We start from the raw sequence: 24,892 nt of genomic DNA on the forward strand, positions 1-24,892 counted from the left end.
GAGCATCTCTACTCTGCTCCCCCTGCCGATCTACTTTATTACTATTATTATTTTGTACCAAAATTTTCAAGTACCCGCGACGGATGAGCTCTTCTATCTCGTCGGAGAGGTTTTTACAATTCTTGGTGCTGTGATCGTGGTCTTTATGAAAACTACAATACAAATTTTTATTTCTTACATTAGGATCTACCTTCAGCCGGGGTGGCCACTTTACATACGGGCGTCCTTGATCACCATGAGGATCTCAGCCTGCTTCGCGTTGAGGGGCGTGTAGTCCCTTTCTGCTACTGGAGCTCAGAAAGACTGACTTGGTTTTGCCCCCCGTGTTTGGTCCTTCTTCTTCTTGTTGCCGCTCTGAGTAGGGGGCTTTGGTTCTCTCTTTCTTTTCTCGCAGGTCTGCTCGCCCTTCTGGTTGATCTCTTCCTCTGTCCCTATAAACCGATCCGCGAGCTTGAGGAACTCGGTCACGGTCTTAGGCTGATTGACAACCACGTGCCACTTGAATTCCTTATGGGTAATACCTTGCTTGGCCGCGGTGAGATGAACTGCGGGGTTTAGATCGGGTATTTGCATACAAGAGTCGTTAAACCGCTTGATGTAACTCCGAATGGACTCCCCTTCCTATTGCACTATGCTGAGGAGGCTTTCTTAAGTTCTTGGGCACCTCTTACTGGCGACAAAGTGGGAGGTGAAGACTTGCATGAACTGCTTCCAGCTTCTTATTGATCCGGGCATGAGATTTCGGTACCATGTGCGGGCTACCCCTTTGAAGGTGGTGGAGAAAGCCACACACATACAGGATTCACTAGCTCTTGCCAGGTGCATCTGAGACTGAAAGTCATCAACATGATCATTTGGATCGAAGGATCCATCATATTTATCCAGGGGTGGGAGCTTGAAGTCCCTTGGCATGGGGACAGCAAGAAGTTCTAGCGATAGAGGGGAAGGAACTGAAAGGAGAGGAGTAGCTTTTACTTCATCTGAGCTTACCTCCTCCTTTCCTCTGAGCTTGGGCAAAACACGAGTAGCAGTTCAGCGAGCTCGTCGGCGTCTCCGCTGCTGCTTCGTCAGCTCAGCGTTGGTGCTGCTTGCTTCGGTATTATCGAGCTTGATGGGCTTGGACTGCTAGTGGTAGCTCTGAACCGAGGGGCCTTGCCTGTAGTCTGCGGGTAGGACCTCAAACGGGTTTTTTGCGAGTGGGAGCTCAAACTGAGAGTGCTGGGGTGGTGCGAGCTTAACCAGCTGGGAGGCTCCCGACCCGCACATAGGCTGCGAGGCGGGGGTGGTTGGCCTCTCCTTTCTACCATGGGATGAGGCTTGGCTCTTGGAAGGATCTTGGGCCTAAGAGGCTTCTCCCCGGTGAGGTCGTTCGCTCCGACAGGAGGGCTTGACTTGCTTCGTGGCCGGGTGCTGAGGGGAAAGCGACTGCTGGGCCTGAGGCAAGGAAGGGAACTGCTACTGGTACTGGTACTGAGAGACCTGATGCAGCACTTGCTGTTGGTAGAGTTGGAACTGTTGGAACTGTTGTATTTGAGTTTGCATGGCTCGCATGCACTGTACTAGGCCTTCCAACTGGTTTTGGTTGGTCACTAGGGGAACAACCAAAGGTTCAGCGAAGGTCGCTCCAACTGTGGAAGAGAGTGGAGCGTTCACGGGTGCCACCATGAGAGGCACGTTTAAACTGAGGATTCCATCCACAAAGAGGGGAACGATGAACTATCCAATACAGACAGTGGGGAGTTGGGGTTGCTCCCCAGAAGCATTCTAGTCAGCACCACGTCTGGCATTGCTGAAGGAGGCCATGAATGCTATGTTCTGAGAGAGAAGTTGTAGAAACTTAGAGGAAGGCTTTTTTGAAGCGTTTCCCACAGACGGTGCCAAATGATACAGCGCAATCCGGGCACTCCTAGCTGGCAATCTACTGGCTCCTGGCTTGCGACGAACGGTACCTAAGAAGAAGACAATGAAGGATTCCCAGGGAACTTGCCGATAGGAATACTCCAATGCTTAAGTTAGAACACTGGAGAAAGCAGTAAAGAATACAAAGAAGACTAAGAGTGCAGGTCGCACTAGATCACTGAGTGTTCGAGATTAGCTCGAGATAAAGATAAGATATGTTCAAGATACCTTTTCCCCTTCGACCATGGGGCTCTTAAATATGAGCGTTCTTGTCAAATCGGGCGTAACCTCCACTGGACTTCTGTCACAACCATTATCTGCCAGGGCTGCGCAGGTAACCGTTGCAGAGTACCCCCCAATTGGATGAGCGACAAGTCTTGGAAGGACAAACACGCCACCATCTGTCAAGAGATGTGGGTGCAATTAGACCTGTTCAAGGGCTGGGCCTTGCCGGTCTTTTAGTCCCCATTAATGAAAATATGCTAGGCCCAAACCCAAGCCCGGCCTGACCTACGGGCCTATAACTTGGGCCCGAGACTGAGCCTGAAGCCCGACCAAATAAATTTTGTAGAGAGAGAGAGAGAGAATTCACTGTCGCACTTTGACAAAGATCCCTCATCAGTTCGCAACTTCGCATCTGAGAGAGAGAGAGAGAGAGAAAAAAAAAACTCACCGTCGCTGTCGGACTTATTGCATCGGTGAACGTTCGCCACCTCACTGTGGAGTGTAGAGAATCTGGAGGTTGGAGAAGAAGGGTTTGGTTGGAAAAAGAAGAGGGAAAGAGGCAAAGAGATAATAAAAAGATGGGGCTATTCGATTAGGGTTTTTTATGTCTAGGTTTAGGTCGGGCCAGGCCAGGCTATTTTGACAGAACCCAAGCCCGACTCGAATTTATTGCAGGTCTGGCTTTTTGGCCTGAGTTTAAGCCCGCAGGCCTATAACCATGTTCAATCCCATCCGGGGGCCAGGCCAGCCCATGAACAGGTCTAGGTGCAGTCTGTCGGGTTGGCAGGGACTGCGCCGTTAGTCGGGAGACGTGGTGCAGTCTGACGAGTACGATCTAGTCAAATAGAAGCTTCTTGAAAACATCGCATCGCTTAGTAGAGAGCTGCCTTGTAGCAAGCCATCCTCTTGCGAGCTACCTTGTAGCGTGCTCCTAGGGGTACTTCGAGGTGATTCCTGTTGAGGTTGCCTTTGGGGCGGTTTCTCTGCTTGAGTATTGGAGCGAGTTGGTTATCCTAGCTCGCAAGTTGGGATAGACTTGTCTTGGGGTATTCCCTTTCAGTACGTTGGGGGTCCTCGAGCTCGCGCTGTAGCGAGCTCACCCTGTGGTGAGCTGTGACGTAGCGAGCCGCCCTACGGGCTCATTACTTAGTCGCGGTCAGGCCGTTGTGTTGAGTTGTTACTTGTGCTGAGTCATGTCCACGTGTCACCATCTTAAAGGTTCGGGTCAAATCACCCTCCATTAGGTACAAACATGAATTTTCCCTAATTTTTAATTCAAATATGTCTTGGATGAATTTGTACTTGGTGTCATTTTCAATACACATACATTCTTCCAAAACACCATCAAAACTCAACTAGAATGCATATATGCACCAAACTGATATTTGTTCTCTTCCCAAACGGAGCCTAATGGTTGTCTTTTCCTATAAATGAACCGTTATATATAATATATAAAGTTAGGCATATTATAATATCTCCTTGAATTCCTGTCGCAAGAAATTCTCTAATAATTATTTACCTCTATACTTCAAATATTGAAGTTTGTTTTCAACAACTCCTTGTAAACAAGTTAAACAATAAAGGCAAATTTCATTTCTCCCATAAATTTTATTAGAAATTACATATATATATATAACAAAACAAACTAAAAATTACTTTTTTGTGCAGCCCTGATTTGCTTTGAGAAAATATACCATATGTTAGGAAATTTCAAAAAAAAAAAATTTATAAGCCAATGTGTTTTGGCTTTAGATTGTAACGTTTTTAAAATAAAACTTTGTTTTAATAAATAGTTAAATTAGTACAAGGAAGAATTTATGTTTCTAAGACAAAATTGAAGATAATGAGATCTGTCCTTGTTTGGGCAGAGTCAATTGGATGGATATTTTAAGGGCAGTACTGTAATTCAAATCGTGGGCTTGAGAGATTATGTACTATATGGGACAAACAAGTTAGGTACTATGGGCAAGACATGCACGAGAAACTAAAGAACGGAGGATAGATGAGGAGATTTCCTCGTGGAGAATATCCAGCCATTTGTCGTACAACTGATTCTGACTATGATTGATTTTATAACAGATTGCCCAAGTGGGAGACATGGGACCCATAAAACGAAGGGTACGATTTCCTATGTCGATTCATGTTCTGGGCTTAGTTTTAGGTAATGGGCATGGTTTCTAACCCGACCCAACTCAATATCCTAGTGAGAGTTGGATTTCAACCCGTAAATGACGTGGTTGGTCGGATCACTGATTCGGTCACGACCTCAAGCTGTCGCAAGTCGCAACCCTTTTTAGAATAGTAATAATATATTTCTAATTTATTTCAAAAAATAAATAATTATTATTTATTATGTTTATTTTTGTTTAATATGACAAATATATGATATTAGAGGTGGCTAAAAAATTTTTACAAAATATATTTATTTTATAATTTTGTGTATTTTTATCTTTTTTTTATTATTTAATTATGACATCAATGATTAACATATTTGACCTCAATGGTTGAACTATTGACTTATCACCAAACATGAGAACAACTTCATTTTTGGGTTAGCTTCAAATTTTATATTTCATTACCATTATCAATGTAAATAATTCTTTTATATTGCACATTTTTCTTTAATATGATTAATAAAATATATTAGAGATTTGCCCAAATATTTTTTATGAAATTTTGCATCTTTCATAATTTTTATGTATTTTTATCTTTTTATTTTTTGTATTATTTAATTATGATATCAATGGGTGATAAATTTGACCCAAAAGGTTAAACTGTTGACCCCTTGCCAAATAAGAAAACAATTTAATTTTTGTGTTGGCTCTATATTTTTTATGTCATTTCCATCATCAATCAAAAGAATTTTTGTTTATAACACTTATTTTATTTAATATGATTAATATAAAATATTGTTGATTTTTGTATTTATCAACATTAAAGATTATTTAACTTTTATTATTTAATTCCAACATTAAAGATTCACACATTTGACCCAAAAGGTTTAATTATTGACCCGGCACTACACAGGAAAACAATTTCATTTTTGGGTCAGTTTTAATTTTGTATTTCATTTCCAACATCAATACAATTATTTTTTTACCATACATATTTTCCTTTGATATGATTAATATAAAATATTAAAAATGTGTCCATTTTTTTATTTTGTATTTATTTCTGTTTTAAAAGTTTTATTATTTAACTATGACATCATAGACCGACCCATTTGACTTGGATGGTTGAATTACTTACAGATCACTAAGATGGGAGAATGGTGTCATTTTGGGTTGATTTTAAATAGAAATTCTATAATGCTAAGAGTATTGATATAGATCTAATTAATATAATTTATTTGAAGTAAAAATGATAGAATTCATTAGTGAGAAAATAGATTAAATACATGACTTAATGAGAGAAAATGTGAAACTAATACCTTACATATAAATCTTAATGATAGAGAATTAAATGAGGTAAAAAGAAGTTGATATTTCATTTTCTATCCTCAATGAAAGATGATGGCAGTAAATATATACCTTAAATATAGAAAAGGCAATTTGACCTATCCTTGTTGGGGCTCCAACCCGCCCCACCCTGCTCAGGGCGGGTTCTGACCGTTGGCTGGGGTGTATCACTTTATTACCTAAACTATGAAAAGTTTCAAATGATTCCCCAAACCTTCACTCTTTAAGTGGTATTAATGACATGATTAAAATGATCATATTACCCCATATTCCACATATTAACATCTAGAGCCCAGATCTCCTACAAGCTCTGCTTACATAACATCTAGCCGTACATTGGGAATATATCCCATACATACATGTATGCTAAATTCATCGGGAAATATTCCCAATCTGTGGCTAGGTTCTCAAGCTTCCATAGTGTGTATAGAGTTATAGAGATGGTGAGTCTAGAACAGTTAATAGCTTTAAAAGAACAATATGGTTTAGAGGTGAATATTCTCCAAGATAATTTGAAGGGTTGAACAGAGGAGATGCTAACAGCTGTTCTACGAATAAGGTGTTTGGTTCCATTGCCATTTTTTCTAGGAAATGGTGCCATATCAGAACCACATCAGCAATTCATCTTCAACGGTCAAATTTGTTGTTTGGTTGGCCATTTTCTTGATAAACAACAAAATACACAATGAAAAAAAAATATGCATCGATTGAAAAATCCAAGCCACTTCAGGAAATGTCATTGTTTATGTTTTGTTACATTCTTTTGGTGGTGCTTGATATTGTTTTCATATTATGCATGCGCCCGTTTTGATCTAATACACAATAATAAGATGGATTCGGTTCACAGGGGACAGTCCCTATCCCCAATATCTCGTAGACAAGGACCATCCCAATCCAAAATCTCGGCAATGTGTACATCTTGTGGATGGTCCACATCCACTGATTGACAAAAAGAGGCTTTTGATATTATATATTGCATGCTCAATATTTCTTTTTTTTTTATTTCTTTTTTTACTGTTACAACAAAAGAAGTTGTATTTTTTTTCTCTGTTTTTGTTAACTATAATTTGATGATAGTCCTTTTAATTTTTTTAGCATAAGTTCTACTATTTTTACTGTGGTTTTAAATAATTCAATAATTTTCTGTAATAAAATTTAAAAATTTGTCAATAAAAAATATTTTTATACTTTTTAATTATTTTTATATTTATTTTTGTTAAAATAAATTTGTATTTGTTATATGAATTTATAATGCTATTTCCAAATTAATTTGGGTATAATTACTCATTTATAATCGAATGTATAGCCATTTTACAAATTGTATGTAAGATATATAAAATAAAATAAGTGTGATGTAAGTTTATCCACACTACATCTACAAAACACCAGTGTGGGTGTGAACTGATCCAATCCACACAATTTGTCTATAACTAAAAATAGCTATGGACCATGATGTGTAGATTGGCCCTTACCACAATGGTATTGTGTGGATCAATCTATACCCACCAATAATCACAAGTATGGCTACAATGTAATAAAAATGGCTATGAAACCATACACGGCCAAGCATTGTTGTTTTCTAAGAAAACATTAGACCATCATTACACTGCTGTTTTCTAAGAAAACACAATGGAATCAAACATTACTTTTATGTTGCCGAGGCACTTGGCAATGCCCATACAGTTTTATTAGTCAATGTTGGCACTAGGCAGCAATTGAATTGAGCTCTAATTGAATAATTTGGGCTTGAGTTTGATTGCACTCAATTCAAGTTCAACTCTAATCAAATTAAAATCTCAATGTAAATTTGATTAGCTATTCGAACTCGAGCTTGGCCAATAAAATGTTTAACTCAAAAGGTTGCAAGCTTTCTCGGTTAATATGTACATACATGCATACATACATTATAGAACATAAAAATAATATATATTATGAAAATACATTTTTATGTAAAATATATTTTACATTTTAAATATGATATAAAAATATCATATATATTATATAAATTTATAAAATATAAAATTATATTCATTTCAAACTTTTGAGACGAACTTGAACTCGTAGAATATTTAATGAAAGTAAGCTCAAACTAAAAAAATATAATTTGAATCAAGTTCAAATTTAAACTTGAATCTTATAATATTTTAATCCAACCAAATCAAAACATGCAGAAATTCGACTCGACTTAGTGTCGATTGCACCCTAATTGGCACTGGCCTAGATTTTAAGGTTCTCAATGTATCATAAGGTTCTCCTGAAGCTTAAAGAAAATCTCAATGGATTGCATCATGATCCAGATGTTATATAATGTTATATAATGTTATAACCGATCCATATGTGGTTTGTCTGTTGTCCCCATTAGTCCAATTAGTATCACATCGACAGCATTATTAGCACGAGGAATTGTAATAATGGGGTTGCAATTTGAGCAGGCCAAACAAAAAACACAGCATACCCCACTTGGGCCTAATTCCTGCTTTTCGAACGGGTTGAATCTGAAAGCTGTCAATGGGTCAGGTCTGGACCGAGTCATACCCAATTATACTTGATATTTATAATTACTTATGATATAACAATTTGATACTTGGAATTTCCTTTTTTATAATATAATTTTAAAAAATGGTAGTAAATAAAATACTATTTGTATGTTGATAAAGCAAGTGTTTTTAAATTAATTTATTTTTTATGTATTGTTTATCTTTTTAAACATAAAAATATAACAAAAAATATATAGAAAATCTAGGAGACAGATAAATAGGTTTGGAACAGAAAAACTGGTTCTAAGCCAATTATGTATAATTAGGACACAAAACTCAAAATTAGAACGAATATAATGAATTTGGTCAGTTTGATTCAATTGAGTATTGCAAGCTCTGGATTTTTGAACCCTTAGTGTAGGGCTGCAAGTCCCAGACAATCCCAAAGAAATGCAGCTATCTTTATTGTTTTAATTTGATTATATATATATATATATATATATATATATATATATATATATAAAGAAGAATGTGTGGAGACCAATGTCCTTGGTCCTCTCACCAGAGGTTTTTTTCTCCTCTCATCTCTCATATATGTGGATATTTGTTTTTAAATTAAATTATAAAAACATAAGAAGTCATAATAAAAAACCTTTTAGGTCTTAATTTCATCTAATAAAATTCATCATTACTCTCTCTAATAACATGATTCTTAAATCTTCCCCCAAATTTTAGAATCCAAATTTATCAATCTAAATCTAACCAAATTTCTATTTGACCCCATGCATTTGCATTGGTTTACTTGCTACTATTGATATATGAAGCCAAAAAATGTATTAAAACATAAATCCCGAAAAGAAAAAATATATATATCAATATTTTGAACCTTGCTCATGACTTTCAACAATTGACGTGTTAATATAGATTACCAGAAATGAACATTCTATTTAAGCATTTTTTTTTTCAATTGAATATTCCAGTTGAAACTCTAATTTGCATGAATTAGTGAACAGATGAAGGGCTGATTTATAACCAAGTTTATTTTGACTCCAGATCTCCTGCCCACAAGAACTCTATCCACATCTGCCCACAACACACTACCTCCATGCATTGAAGACATCTCCCCGTGGACTGGCGATCCGGACTCATTTAATTCTAAAGTACACATTATTTCTAAATATGAGGATCAATTATGCGTACCACCTTTTAATCTTTTCGATTGATGGTTGTTCTTTAAGGTCCCATTTGTTTTGTTTGCAGTACAATGCAAAAATTTATGCAAATGAAAATAATTATTAGTCAAACACATGATTCTTGTATTTACATACTCTGTTATGAGACAAGAAGCATGTGTTTGAAAGGATAAAAACATCCCCATGTTCTGACTTTATTTGTTTGTCTTTTCATCAGATATTTGCTGAGTTTATAAAAATGGGAATTTATCCAAATCAATCGTAAAGGAATATATCCTAATTATCAGTTAAAAAATACATTATTTAAAAGACAAAATTATCCATGCAGATTAACTTTTATCATCATGGAGATGATATTCTTGCCCAAATCAAATCAATCCTCTTAAACCTCACTATAGAATGTGGATAGCATTAGTGGTGGGGATGGAAACTAGTTGGGTTTAGTACAAGTTGGTGCGGAGTCAACCTCGACCAAGCTGAACTTAACCCTGACTCAACATGTCGGGATAGGCAAGATGCAGGCCAAGTCATAGGATGTTGGAAGAAGTGGAAAAGTTAAAAAGAAAAAGATAAAAGAAAGAAAGAATAAAGATAAAAAGATCAATGTACTGTAAACGTAAAAATCATATTGAACTTATTCCAGGTAATAAATAGACCCCGCACCTCTCATCATCTAAGCCTTGTCCCAACTATGTTAAAGTATGAGTCCTAAATCTCAATTCTTATTACTTTTACTCTTAGTTAAGTTCTTTTCAATCTGCCGTTAGCTGTTTTTTTTAGTTAAGGGTGTTAATTGGATCAGATTTGGTCCAATATGAATCCATTATAAATGGATCAGGGCCAATTCAATCCGATGAATACTTTGGACCATTTTCAATCTGTCCAATTCAATGTTTGGACAATTCAATTTGTTCAAATTGATTTTAATTTAGATTGATTCCAATCCAAACCTGGTCCATTGATACTTGCATTCTTAATGCATCATATATTTGTTCAGTCTGACCCAATCCAATATAAATCTATTACGAATGGACCATATTGAATCCAATCCAATAAATATTTTGAACCATTAAGTCTGGACTGGTTCAATTCAACATGTCTTATTGATCTGTTCGATCTGTCCAAATTGATTTTGATTTTAATGAGGTCCGATCCAAAATGGTCTATTAACACCCTTAATTTTAGCCCCTTGAACTTGTAAAGGATTACTTTTTTCTTAGGGTTTTGTAGATGGTCTTCTGTACAGTGACCAAACTATTCTCAATCTACTTATTTTATCACTTTACCACTCATACATTTAAATATTCGTATTTCTTCTAGCCCAACACCCTTCTCCATACAGCACAACAGCCTTCAACTGTTTTATAAATTTTCCCTTTTGGCCAAATTAATATTCCCCTATCTTATAAGACTCTAGATGCATTTCGTCATTTTGCCACTGAACTCTGATTCTATAGGCGCCATCCTCATCAATCTCCCCTTTTGTCTCTTTATTTCATATTTGTTAGTTATGTTGAAAGCCACCATGCCCTAGCTTTTAGTTTTTATGTTACATATCTGTAGTGGTTTAGGTCCATTACTTGTTTATTTCATTTATTTGGTTATCTAACTTCATTCTAATCAATTAATGCATCTTTGTTTATTTTCTTCTTTGATCTTTGCAAGTTTCCTAATCTCAATACCTAATTATTTCATATAATACATGACCATGAGTTGGAGTCTTATTCTTTCTGAATTAGGTTGAATGCCTAACCCTTTTGGACTCATCATTCTAATCATGTTGTTAGATCTATTTCATTATTTTCTCTTTTCCCCCTTTTTTTTATGTTTTCTGCATAAAGTTGAGCCTGTATTTGGTAATAACAAAAGATGACACTCTATTTTTGGAACAGTTTGAGTAAACTCCACACCAGGTTGAAAATTTTCCAATTGGATCCTTTCTAGGACAAGTAGGGTTGGATTAGACAACCCAAAACGAAGAGAAAGAAGGGAAGACTAATACGCCAGGTTAACAATTGCCCCCCAACCTCTCCATTAAGGCTGTGTTTGGAAATGATGCAAATGGAGTGCGAATCCCGGTTCAGGGTAAATTTGTACTCTGGTTCACTTTTGTCTATGTTTAGCAATATTATATTTATATATTAATAAATGACAAACCAATGCATATTTAACTTGACAATAAGATGTAAAAGTACTACATCAATAAAAAAGAAATAAATTTGCATTCAAGTGGACTTTTGATAAAAAAAAAAAAAAAGCATATGCTTTATTGAAATTTATGTTTGCATCCATTACAGCTGAAAGTCTATTTGGTAAGAAGGTAAATTTGTCAATGCAAAACTAACACAACTTTGCAATTCATATGAACCATTTTATACTCTACTTATTTGCACTCACATTTATTTGCATCGTGTCCAAACACAGCCTAAGGTTCAAAATATTGATACAGGCCAATACGCCGATAGGGTGTATTGGCCTGTATCAGTACTTTTTTTATATTTTATTTATTTATTTTTCAATACCGATTGAAAGGAGTCGGTTTAAGTCCCGATTACCCTCTGAACCGTAGCCCGACTCAATACATCCTCTGTCCCCGATATGATACATATCGGCCAATACATGACAAAATTTTGAGCGTAATCTCCATTTAAGATCTGCTGCAAACACAAGTATACATGCCCAATCTGATCAACAAACACGTCAGTGTTTCATATACACGAGGGCCTACACCATATATAGATCTCATTAGTGAACCAAGTCCGGACTCCAAAAAACCATATCCACCTTTGTCTTAAGAATCGCACAAACTTAGTAAACAATAATTCCTATTGCCCAAAGAAAGGGAGAGTTTAAAACCACAGAGGTGGCGGATGTGGAAGGTTTTGCGATGCAGCTTTCATGGTCCCATGTCACCTTTAGTAGATTGATTTATAAGAAAGGTGGGACACAAAAGCTAAGTCAACCAATGGACAATAACGTGCTTTTTCGGTGTATGGCATGGGGGCATGGGCGCATGGAGAGCATGTCACTGTTAGCATCTGGCGCATAGCAGCAGCATGTCTCTCTTAAGGGTCAAAACCAGATGTAGATTGCTGGCTGTGGTCCACCTCATCAACATCAAAGGCCATGTGAGCTCCATCATCCATGTTACGTAGGGCCCTATGGACAGCTACCATTTTAAATAGGAAGCCCGGCCCAATATGGTGTAAATTCTTCAAATTAGAAATCCAATTTGTATTCTAAATTTTTGTGCAAAATAGGGTTTTATATTATATTATATACCAAAAAAAATTATAAACAATCAACTAATATCATAAAAGAGGTGACCGATCAGATAGTATTCATAAAAATTTATGGGGTGCTTTGATTGGTCAAAGCTTTTTCCTGTATTATGTTTTTTTGATACAATAGATTTTCCCTAAAATAGGTAAAAAACTTTGGTCAAATAAACATAATACATAAAACATTCCAAATTAAATTCATGTGTTATATATTTCTCGCAAATTATGTTTTTGGAAAATTCTAGTTTGGGATGTTTTTCTCGAAAAAACAATACATGTATGATACACATACTATACATAAAATTACTATAGCTGAAAAATCAACTAAAATGGTAATGGAATAAATCAGTATTCCCAGAACAGTAAATCCATTAAATCGGATCCAAGAACAAAAATGGGGCAAATGGATGCCTCCTAACCAAGGGATATTGAAAGTTAATTTTGATTCATAAAAAAGGGGCAATAACAATGCAGTCTGTTTTATGGTCAGTAGGGGTGTAAACGGGTCAAATTCGAATTGCATCAAGCAATATTCGAATTCGAATCCGATATTCGACGGATGAAATTAATATCTAAATTTGAATTTGATTAGATATTCAAATTTGATTAATTAATTATTTTAGATAATTAAAAAATATATAAAATAAATATTTTATTGATATAAAGTATATAAATATATAAATTATTTATAACTTAATTATTATATATAAAAATTATTTAAAATATATATATATTATATATAAGAATTAAATAATCGGTTGAATTTGGATATTTATTGAATCGAATCAGGTCATATCCATATTCAAATCTAATTAACTATTCAGTATGAATAGGATATCCAAATTCAACCAATTAGATATTCGAATTATCCAAATCCAATTTAGTTATATGGAATATCAAATTCGAAATCAAATTTTTGAGTACCGTTTGCACCCCTAATGGTCAGGTCAAGGTTGGTAGTGGAGGTGAGATCTCAAAGAATTGGAGTGGCTTCTATCAATGTAGCAGAGGATTGAGAAGTATTGGAAGCCCATTTTTTGGATCGAAGGTGATTCAAAGCTGGTTGTGGATTGCTTGTTGAGCATAACCTGTGGAGAACTAAAGTTTTGATAGAATGCAGTGCAGAGACATAGTGAGAAAGGATAATCTATTCCCGAACTCAAAGAGAGGGCAACCAAGCTGCAAACAGAAGGTTGCATTTGTGGGAAGCCAGGAAGGGATATCCCCAATCTGATGTAGCTATTAGATAGTTTATCTCTATAAGAAAGAGAGAAGGAAAGAAAAAGAAAATGCCACTTGCACCCAATCTGACCACCTAATGTATTGGTGTCAAGGTTTAAAGTTTAGATACGATATCTGAAATAATAAATAGGGGGAATTAGGACATCTAACCTCTAGAAATGTCCTTGACTCAATTCCCAAATTTCAATTATTTTTTTATCCAAGTCTTTTGATCGATTGAAATACTCAATATGCAATTTTTGCATACCGAGTGTTTCAATACTTTAAACCATGATTGGACCATCTTTTCTAATCCCTACTTAAGCAACCATGGCTGAAATTGGATATAGACCCATGATGTAGCTAAATTGTTTGATGCCCAATTTTAAAAGGCTGTCTTTATGTGAATGGTTGTCTAGAACAATAGAGGAGCCTCCTTATTCTAAGGGGGCATTCTTTTTTTGGATTTTAAGAGGGGAGAAAGTTGGTCAATGGGATTTTGGTTTCCATTGACCAAGAATCCCATGTTTATTTTTTAGATTAATGTGGGACCAGGGAAAGTTTATTTATCTATCTCCTAGGTGGGTAAATAACTTTCCCATCTAGGAAGAAAGTTGCTAACACTTGAATGGGACAAAAATACCCCATTTAACAATAGATTTTTATGACTAAAATGGTCATTACCTTATTTACCTGAGAAATAAAAGAACATGGGTAAATGCACTTACCCGGGTAAGTGTTTCCCAGAAAAACTTATCCAAGTAATTGCATTTACTCAGATAAATAACTTACCAAAAAACAAACGGGACCTAAAACATAACAAATCTCAAAGTTCTTTGGTTCCTTAATAAACTTTGCAAAGAAAGTAGCAAAGTTAGGGTCTAGATTAAGGGGGTTGCTTCTAGCCCACCTGGCCCAACCCACAATAATACGTAATATATTATATATGTTATTCTATTTTATATATTATATGTTATATAATATAAATATTATATATTATTTAATATAGTATTTAAAATTATATGCCCTGAAAGCCCAGGCCAGACCTGGCCTGGCCCATGGTCATACCCAGTTCACATTCTCCACTCAGTGGTGTTCTACAAAGACACTTCTTTAGTAGATAATGCCGAAACAACAATGGGATCAATTGCTAAACACAAAAACTTGATTTTCTGTTAGCTTTATGTTTAACACAACAGCCCTCACAGTCATTCCTATGAAGGGCTGATTTGGGAGGTTTAACTTTAGTGGAGTGCAGTCAAATTTTAATGGTTTCTATACATGACTTTTGTCACCATCCATATGTTTAGTATTTTAAAATGTGGAAATCGATATATTTAATATATTTCTTAAAAAAAAAAGGTATTAAAAACTTAAAATTTATTTTACTTCTGCATATATAAAGATTAAAAAATCAAATAATTTAATAAAAAGGATTTATTAATTAGGTCAGTTATAAAAGCTTCAAAATTGATTTCTATACATGACTTTTTGGAGCTACTTAAAAAAGGTTTCTTAAAATTACTCTTACCCCATAACCATGGTAAGTGTCTATGTATGGGAAGCACTCGAACAGCCTAGGCTGTTTGTTACAAACGGCCAAGCTTTTCCCCTTCAAACATGTGGTCAGCCATTCACTTAAAAAAGGTAAAAAAATCTAATTCAAAATGAAAATATATTCAAAGTGGCATGAGCTTCACTTACCTATAAATGGTGTTGTCTCCTATCTAAACTAGAAAGTTAGCTCATATCATTTAATAACAAATGAAATATAATTGAGAGTCCGTTTGCTCTGCAACTGAAATTGGAATAGGAATTGAAATCGAAATTCTTTGGAATTACAAATGGAATGGTCTATTCCCATAGTCCGTTTGGTTCAAATAGAAGTAATAAGAAAAGAAATTAAAAACAGAATACAATGGGATTTCATTCTAAAGGGAGGGGAGGGAATGGCCATTCCCTCAAATGGAGAAATCCCATTCCACCAAGAATGGAAATGAGATTCTGATTCTACCCAACTAAATAGTTGAAATCGATATAACCCATTCCGATTCTGATGCCAAACGACCTCTATTCCTATGAACCAAACGGACCCTGAGTTTCTAACCCTAATAAGAAATCTAGCGCTTTCAAGATGTTACATTGGTGCAAGACTCATTCTTGTACATAAAGTGCATCTTTAATTACAGATCAAACCTAAATCAAATAAAGAAAGCCAACCCAATCATTTCAACAAAACACTTTAATTAAGCTTACCATTGGGTATATCCATCGTATTTAAACTGCTTCAATGTCCAAATATTTCCTTCACTACTTTTCCCTTCCTTTTCAATATGCAGGCATAATTGCACCTGGCTTCCACTTGGAGGGGATAGTTAAAGTGAATTGTGATGCCAGCTTCCACCTGGCTTCTCTCTGTGCTGGTCTTATTTGTCTTTGAGACCATTGAGGTGTTTTGATTGTTTTTGAGGGCCAACGATCCCTGTGCTTGAGCTCATTGGATGCTGAGGTGTGAGCGTTATCCATAGCGTAGTCAAGTGAGCCTTGTCCATGGGGATCCTATCAGTGTGCTTTGAGTTGGATGCTCATGAGGTGGTTAGGTTTATCAATGATCTCAAAGACAAATAAGCAATGTAATTAACAAAGGAGAAACAATAATTAATAGCCAATGAAAAAAATAATTAAATACCACAAGAAGAATATCACACTAGAATTACTAGCATAGAAAACCTCTCTAATGTGAAGAGTAAAAATCATGGGGCATTAACTCAGAAATCTTTCACTATCAACAAGAATAATGGGTTAAAACTTCTGTAGTTCCAACTAAAGGATATCAATTTTAAGAGACAAGAATCTCTATTGAATATACAACAACAGTCATCAAACAAAAAATGTTTTAATTAACAAAACATGAAAAACATTTCACAAACAAGTTAAACACACCCTCTCTAAAAGCACTGTTGAAGAGCCAAGAAACCTACCAAAGGTTTGATGGAACAAGTGTAAAATAGTAGTCACAGTGGTTGATTGAATGTGCTCTTGTTCACACAGTAAGGAGCTTGGATCTCTTCTTCTTCTCTTGTAAAAGAGGAAATCTCCCTTCCCACTCTCTTCTTCTCCTTTCTTCTCAAAGAGGATACCAAATTGAGAGTCAATAATGCCAAGAAACTCTTCTCACCAAGACAAAATGAGGCTTGTTAAGAAAGCCAAAGGATAATGGAGAGTGGATCCCACCCCCAACCCTGACCCCCAGATCACCCCCCATCCCCAGCAGGAAAAGGAGTCCCCCCTCCATCCTCGACCCCGACGGGGATGAATTCCCCATCGAAGACCCGAATCCCTGGTGAGATATGTATGCACACTGAGAGTCTGAGAGAGAGAGAGAGAGAGAGAGAGAGAGAGAGAGAGAGAGGAAGGACCATTGTGAGAGTTGAGGTCGGCGACAAGAGAGAGTCTGATGGGCGACGACGATCGGCAATTGGCCATCGGTGGTCGGTGACTCGGCGATGATAGACGAAGGTTGAAGCAACGATGGTCGACGAGTGGCAACAATGACTCTTCTTTGAGTAGCTCTTCTCTGTCACTCGAGTATCTGTGTCCTCTGTCTAATGTCCGATGAGCGAGTGGCGACAACGATGAGACGACGGCTAGAAAATTAGTGACCGGCAACGAAGACGAAGGTTTAGAGATAGAGTTGTTGATGAAGGTTTAGAGACAGAGTTCTCTCTTCTCTCTGTCGAAGTGTTTTGTGTTTTACAATCAAGGGTTTTAGTATTTTACTATTTTTTAAGTTTTAATATTTTAAAAAATGAATAATAATTATTATACTTATATAATATATAATATAATATTATATATTATCTATATAATCGGAGATGGGTCGGGGCGGGGATTGCATTCCCAGTCCCCGATCGAAGATTCAGGGGTAGCCCCATCCCCGACCCCAACCCCAACCCCGCCAAGATACCCCCATCCCCGACTCCATCGGATCAGGGATGGAGAAAATTGCCACCCTTATTAATGAGAGAACATCAAGAATCTCAACATTATTTGTCTTTTTTACCAACTTTCTCAAATTATGTGTTCAGCAAGAGACCCCAATACATGAGTGGGCTCCACTTTCACATGAGGAGGGAAATCCAACACCTGACGATCACCCCTAGCTTTAGTTTCTGATGAGTGTAAAAGGGGGCTCTTTCATTGGCCTGAGGCCCAGGTGTCTTAATGTTCATCATGGGCTCATGGACAAAATCAGATTGTTCACTCTATTAAGGAATAAGCAGTTTTTGGTTTTCAGTTATGGAGGGAAATGGTTTTGGGGGTTTTAGTAATAACTAATAAGGAATAAACTTTCTTCGAAAGAATTAGCAGCAGAAAACATCAAGGAGGATAAGAAGCAAAGTAATTAGCTTCTGCCAGCCCCACAAGCCATGAAGGGAATAAGCAGCAAATTAATCAGCTTCTACCATCCCTACACAATAAAATCAAATGATCGCACTACCTGCAACATGCCAATTATGCGAGTGTCCTTATGTATGTCATGGGTGGGGCATTGTCTATCTTTTATACTTGGGTAATGTTAATGGTATTATTGTAATTATCAAGTATGATTATTCAATACTTTGCTATATCCTTCTGGTGGATGCTCAAAAGTTTAACATCCTCTTTAGGATAAGATAGGTAGTTAGGTAGTCAAAAGGGAACTAAGGTATAAAGGTTAAGTATGGGGCCCCTTAACACATGAACTGATTGTCTATACTTAACATATAAATGCAATACATGCCTTTTACTAATTTATGTGCTATCATTGTTGCCTTTTCTTTTGTGTTGCTTTGTTTCATAGGTTTTCTCAACACAATCGAGTGCCGTATGGGCTTCATTGACTAGCCCCATGACAACTTGCCATCCATCCAAAACAGGAGGTGCATGATCAAGCTTGTAAAACTATAGGCTCCCTGTGGTTTGGTCAATGGGCCTCATGTGCACCCTATTTGGTCCTAGGGGTAGGGATGCAATCAAGTCGAGCCGAACCAAGCTGAACTTTGGCATGTCTTGGCTCAGCTTGACTAAAATACTATTAGGTTTGAGTTTGACTCGAACTATATTTTCTAACTCGAGCTCGATTCGATTAAATATTCAATGAGTTCGGGTTCGACTCGAAAGCTCAAAAATAAATATATTTATATATTATATGATATTTTTATAATATATAATAAAATATATTTGTGTACTCTATTATACATATGTATGAGTTTTTGAGCCAATCTTTTTATAAATTGAAATCAAGCTCCAGGGTTCGAACTCAATTAGAATCTAACTTGAATCAAGCTTAATCGAATTTGAGCCTGAATTATTCGATTAAAGCTCGTTTGAATTACAGTCTTACTTAGGGGTGAGTCCTCTGTAATGTGTTCGACATCATACCGCAACAAAGTTTAGCCCTTTTTGAGATTTTCCTACTTTATGATTGTAATTGAGAGGGTTCTCTTTGGATAATATCCAGCTCGTACTATTAGCTAGCTGGCTAGATGTGGTATTGTATGAAATAGAGGATTAAGGCCCACTTTACTAACGCCATATTTAAGGGCTATTTGGAAGGGTTAAACTTTCTAGAGTTGCTTTCACTAAGCTTCTTTGCAGAAGCCACAGAAAGAAGCTTATAGGAGATCCATGTAAGCGGCTGAAAGCACAAACGTGAAAGCCCCAACAGGGCACTTACCTGAGCCAGGACCAGGAGTTCAGACCTCTGCTAGACTCTAGGAGATTTTTAAAACAACCAAGCCTAAAAGGGCCCAATGAAAAAGGTAAACCCTGACCCGAAACCCATTTAGACTTCTGCATTTGACCACTTTTATTGTTCAAATATGTGGAAGAACAGAGATGGGCTACCTGTTCTAGAGGAGATGCACTCTAATTCTGTATTAACAAGGCAACTTGCACTCAATTGGTCCTATGATAATCGTCCTCTCAGAAACATGCAACAAGGCAATGTAACCTCTGAAGAACCAAGCAATAAGTCATTCAGCTAAGGCACTTCATCTGTCACCAAACGGCCCTTAAGTCTGATTATTGAATGGGCAAGGCCGGAGGAATATCTCATAACTGCAGAGCAATGGGCCCATCCCACTGGGCTTCAATTGCAGCCCGGACCTGTTGATAGTATATAAACCTGTATATATAATATATAAACTAATAATTTTTAATCAGATTGAGCTTTTAATCAAATGGCTTAAATCCGCGTTTAATTCGATTTATTAACCGAATCAGGTTAAAACATCCAAATACGAGATAACCCGATCTTATGTCGAATTGTGTTTGAGACATTTTTCGAAATCCATCGGGTTAGATCCAATTGTAATCACAGCTCCAAGAGCATCATTTCCGGTAAGAATGACAATGGGGCCGGATTTTGCCTGTCCTCTATCTGATCCCGAGTTCAAATTCCCTATACGGTACTCGCCCCGAACCCTGACGAGGGCTAAAAATCCTAACCCAACCCAAACGGCACCGTAGGCTCATAAACTCATCAGGCTGCGAAAGTGGGGCCCACTATAAACAAACTACAAAGTTAACTAGACGTTGACTAGGGTCTGTAGTTCTACGCTTCTACACGTGCCGATGGCAGTTGGATGACGCTAAACCTAAACGTGTCCATGTAAGGGTATTTTCGTTAATACAGAAATTGTCCAAATCCTAGTCACCTAGATAGATGGTGATTGGTGAATCAAATAGATAGGAAAGAGCAGGAACGCGTGCGAATTCTTTCTAAAATCTAACGAAGAGAACTCCTACTCGGAGTCCGAAATTAGGAGCAGAACAGAGTTAAATACTGGTTCCAGCGTTGGCGGTGGAGAGATCGAAATTTGAAAGGTGCTGAGATTCCTGATAATGGAAAATTTTCTTAAGAAACTCGAGATGCCTGAGATTGTGGATATGTTATCAGAAGGGCTCTGCAGTTCATGCAAAGACTTGTTGCAGACTCGTCTTCAGAATCTCTTCTCTGATAACACTAATGGTAAGCTCTTCTTTTCCTTCTTTTTTTTCTTTTGTGGGTGGGTCTCTTTTTCTTTTCACTTTCCTCCCTTTGTGATGAAAGATTGAGAGGTTGTACGTGTTTTGATTGTTTCAGAGTATATGATTTTTTTTTTTTTTTTTAGGGTTTGATTTTCTTGGTTCTTATTGAATGAAACTTAAGTATATAAATTCTCACTTTGTATTATTGTTCCAAGTCCTGACTTGGTTGAAGTAATCTTGATTTATTCCTAGCTTTGTGTCTGCAATTGCCTTACTTTTAATGGGGTGTGGGACTATATGTAATCAGTCTTGATTAAAAGTTGGTTGGTTGCAGGAAAATTCAATGGGAAATCTTTGTCTAGCGGTAATCACTCTGAGAATTCGTCCGATTTCTGTTCTGCCAATACGTCCAGCTTGTGCTCACCAGAGAAGAGCTTTGCATCTTCAACTAATGGGCCTCATCAGCAAGAAAGCTCATCTTGGAGTTCAACCCGAACTCCAGGATCTGTCCATTCTTCTAAGCGTCAGGGGCATGTGACAAGTTCCTCACCTGCATCAATGAGCAGTCGACAACAGTCACTTGATCGACTAGACTCTAAAGTAGCACAAAATGATACATTTGCTAAATCCAGTAACGGGGTATCAAATGAACAGGTAGTCCAGAAGGGTCTAAGTCTATCGCCTGAGCAAGAACAAATAAGATTCTCACAAGTAGGCAGAAAGAAGGATTTTGTGTATTTCGAGAGGGTCAATGGAAAGAAAACAAATGTGCTTCAAGGGCTTGAGCTTCACACTCGAGTTTTCAACACTATGGAACAGGAGAAGATTGTGGATTATGTCTACAAGCTACAGCGAATGGGGCAGAATGGACAGCTTAAAGGTAGATACAGTAAAATCCTATGTACATTCTTCTCACCCTTTTGCTTTTGTTCAGCTTTACAGCCAGGCCTTTGCTAGGACTAGTTATGGCTTGTTTAATTGATACTATTATCTAGACTAGTTAGGATATTGATTCAATCTACAACAAAACACAGTTATGGTATAAAATTTCTGACAGACTGCTCAGAAATGTTGGAATTAGTTGTTAAAATTGATCTATTTTGGTATAACCAAGTTTTCCCTTGATGCAGGTTTAACCAATCCTTTTTTGTTATTTTTCATTGAAGTTGGTCATGGGAGAATTAGAGAATACGTTTCTTAATCATATATGCAGCTTTATCTTAAACTTAGTTTTGTTTGAATGGTTTACAGAACGTACATATACAGAACCAAAGAAGTGGATGCGCGGTAAAGGGCGTGTTACAATGCAGTTTGGCTGTTGCTACAATTATGCAGTGGTAAGATATTTGGGTTCAGCAGTTGATAGCTCGGGTGCTCTCTATATTCTATTTGTTTGCTTATCTGTGTACTGAAACTGAGAAATCTCTGGCAGGACAAAAATGGAAACCCCCCGGGTATAATCCGAGATGAAGAAGTTGACCCCATTCCTCCATTGTTCAAGGCAATCATCAAGAGGCTGGTTAGATGGAATGTCTTGCCTGTAACTTGTGTTCCCAATAGCTGCATTGTGAACATCTATGATGAGGGGGACTGCATCCCACCTCACATTGATCATCATGATTTCCTTCGGCCTTTCTGCACGGTGTCATTCTTGACTGAATGCAACATACTCTTTGGATCAAATCTGAAGATTGAGGGTGCAGGAGAATTCTCTGGACCAGTAGCAATTCCATTGCCTGTTGGGTATGTCTAGCTCCTATTTTCTCTGAATTCACAATTTGTCATGTTGAGAAACTGCATGACAATGCTCCAAATACAAATTGGAAAAGATGCTCTTTCTGTGTAGTAGTTATCTTTATTGTTAACCTGTTATTGTTATCATCTTTTTGTTGGGTTTTCCTTCAATGAGGAAAGTTATCTGTTGTCACTATATCATATGAGATGCTTCAACTAGCATTTGCTCCCTCTTCTTTTGCTCATAATGCTTTGTCATACTTCCCTGCAGTTCGGTGCTCATCTTAAATGGAAATGGCGCTGACATTGCAAAGCACTGTGTTCCTGGTGTCCCAGCGAAAAGGTGCAGTCATCTGCTCATTTTATACTAGAAATCAAAAAGATTTATAACTCAACTTTGTTATGTTTATATTTGACAAAAGCATCTTATTAGTACCTACTTGTTCTTTGCAGGATCTCCATAACTTTCAGGAAGATGGATGACAGTAAGCTGCCATACAAATTCAAACCAGACCCTGAGCTGCAGGGAATTCAGCCATACTCCTTGACAAAGCTACCAAAGCAGCAAGTTAAGCAAGCACCACCATTGCAGCAAACCAAGCAACCCTCCAATGATGAAGTTGACACTGTAAAAGGGACGAGCAAAAATAGTTTTCACTTTGGGCAAGATGATTTCCCTCCACTTGGTGCTTCAGCTTCAACCAACAGACCTAAAACTAACAAGCACCGATGACATCAATGAGATTTTGGCTTCATTTTAATTTTGGTTGTTTATTTTTTAACACTATAAAGCTCAAGTTCTTGGCCATCTAATTGTGTACCAAATTTCAGTTTTTTTTTCTATTTTGTTGAATCGTTTGATTTTTCTTGCAACAGTTTAAATGAAATTCTATTTATTCAACTTGTGTATTCTCTCCATGTCACGTTGCTACTTGCTAGTGTTTCATTTCTCTATTCATCTTCACTGTATTTTTTGAATTGGAAAAGCTAAGGGAATAACAGAAAACAAAGTGCAAGTCGTGCTAGTAATTGAGCATTACATGTTCCTTCTAAGTTCCAACACTGAAGTTAGCGCCTCTCAAGGCTCAGTTAATTCTGTCTTTATGTTTTGTTTGCACGGCACCTTAGGAAGTTAGGATCACATTCCATTCTGCCAGATATCCTGCGGATTTTAAATGATCATCTTTGTATTTATTCTGGATTCCATCAAATTCTTTGAAGTAGTTTTCACCATTGGCTTTCTACACGTTTCTTCGATTTCTCGGCAAATATTGATGAACAGTGGCTGCTTTAGCTTCAATTCAACCATAGCCTGTGCAGCCGGGGCTATTCACACCGAAGGTGGATAAGAAGATAAGCAATACTAAAGAGAACAGATGACACGTATTCAGGTTGATGGGATCCAAGATCTTCTCTCATTCTCTGGCTCTCGCTTTGATTTGAAGTTGGTTGCCTCGTAGTTGGCTTCCGTTTGTTTTCACTTGTATTTTTCGCTTTGTCAATGAAGATTTGGTTGATATTCTAAAGAATCTGAAAGAATCAATTACTTAAGTCATTTTGTTTCTAGTTATTTTCATGGCGTAAATAAATGAAGATTTCCCGATATGTGATTGGAACATGCTATGACGTGGGTGTGAGGAGCGAGATGCGAAGTACATTCACTTGGCTCTCCATCATCACCCAGTGATCAAACTGATGGATATAGAGAGAGAGACTGGTTCTTGTGTTTTTGTTGGCATGGAAATGCTAAGGCAGGGAACTCACAAATTCTACAATTTTTGATGGACCAGAAATATTTATTCCATCATTAGCTTTTTTTTTTTTGGTAATAAAGTCGTTAGCTTTATGGAGAGAGGTCCTTTCCTCCGAAAATCTTACCTATCTTTCACTGATTTAAACTTTAATTTTCTATAACATAACCGGTTTTGGCATTCAATTTGTCTCGTAGAGAGCAACAAAATTGAGAGCCTGGACATCCTGAAAACAAAAACTCATGGGGAGCCTCGATTTTCCCAATACTTTCAAGTGAGCCTGGATTTCCTGAAAGCAAAAATTCGAAACACATCAAGAATCTCTTGTACATATATTAAATCCATGGGGTGATATTCCCAATGTGCTACAGAACTTTTGAGATTTTGCTTTCAGAAGATTCCATCTCACCAAATGATCCTAATTTACCAAAAAAAATAAAGAAATGACCCCAATCACAGAATGACCCATTACCACCGACAAATTAAGACAAGTTTAAGGATGGACAAATTACTAAAAATCTATTACGGCTCAGAAACCTGGATAGCGATAGAGATACTCCAACTTTGATGGGAAGATGTTCCCAATGCAGGATGCCAGTGCTTTTAGAGTGTTTGCAGCGTTTCTGTTTTGAGGAGATC

General features: G+C 37.0%; 1 protein-coding gene across 1 annotated transcript; it reads left to right on the top strand.

The window, feature by feature from the left end:
- Positions 1 to 20,488: 20,488 nt before the first annotated feature.
- Positions 20,489 to 23,403, top strand: LOC148873989 (RNA demethylase ALKBH9B-like). The gene is made up of 6 exons (XM_088964450.1): positions 20,489 to 20,769; positions 21,103 to 21,648; positions 22,020 to 22,105; positions 22,201 to 22,511; positions 22,774 to 22,845; positions 22,956 to 23,403. The coding sequence occupies exons 1-6, from the start codon at positions 20,643 to 20,645 to the stop codon at positions 23,233 to 23,235; spliced, it is 1,422 nt and encodes a 473-aa protein (XP_088820576.1). The 5' UTR covers positions 20,489 to 20,642; the 3' UTR covers positions 23,236 to 23,403.
- Positions 23,404 to 24,892: the final 1,489 nt, after the last annotated feature.

This window comes from Nelumbo lutea, chromosome 1 (assembly GCF_056320005.1).
Source record: "Nelumbo lutea isolate HS-2025 chromosome 1, American lotus-T2T, whole genome shotgun sequence".
Taxonomy (NCBI): domain Eukaryota; kingdom Viridiplantae; phylum Streptophyta; class Magnoliopsida; order Proteales; family Nelumbonaceae; genus Nelumbo; species Nelumbo lutea.

Coding starts and splice junctions, on each gene's coding strand:
- LOC148873989 (XM_088964450.1), top strand. CDS start 20,643: ATGGAAAATTTTCTTAAGAAACTCGAGATGCCTGAGATTGTGGATATG. Junction 20,770..21,102: donor CTTCTCTGATAACACTAATG/GTAAGCTCTTCT, acceptor GGTTGGTTGCAG/GAAAATTCAATGGGAAATCT. Junction 22,106..22,200: donor GTTGCTACAATTATGCAGTG/GTAAGATATTTG, acceptor AATCTCTGGCAG/GACAAAAATGGAAACCCCCC.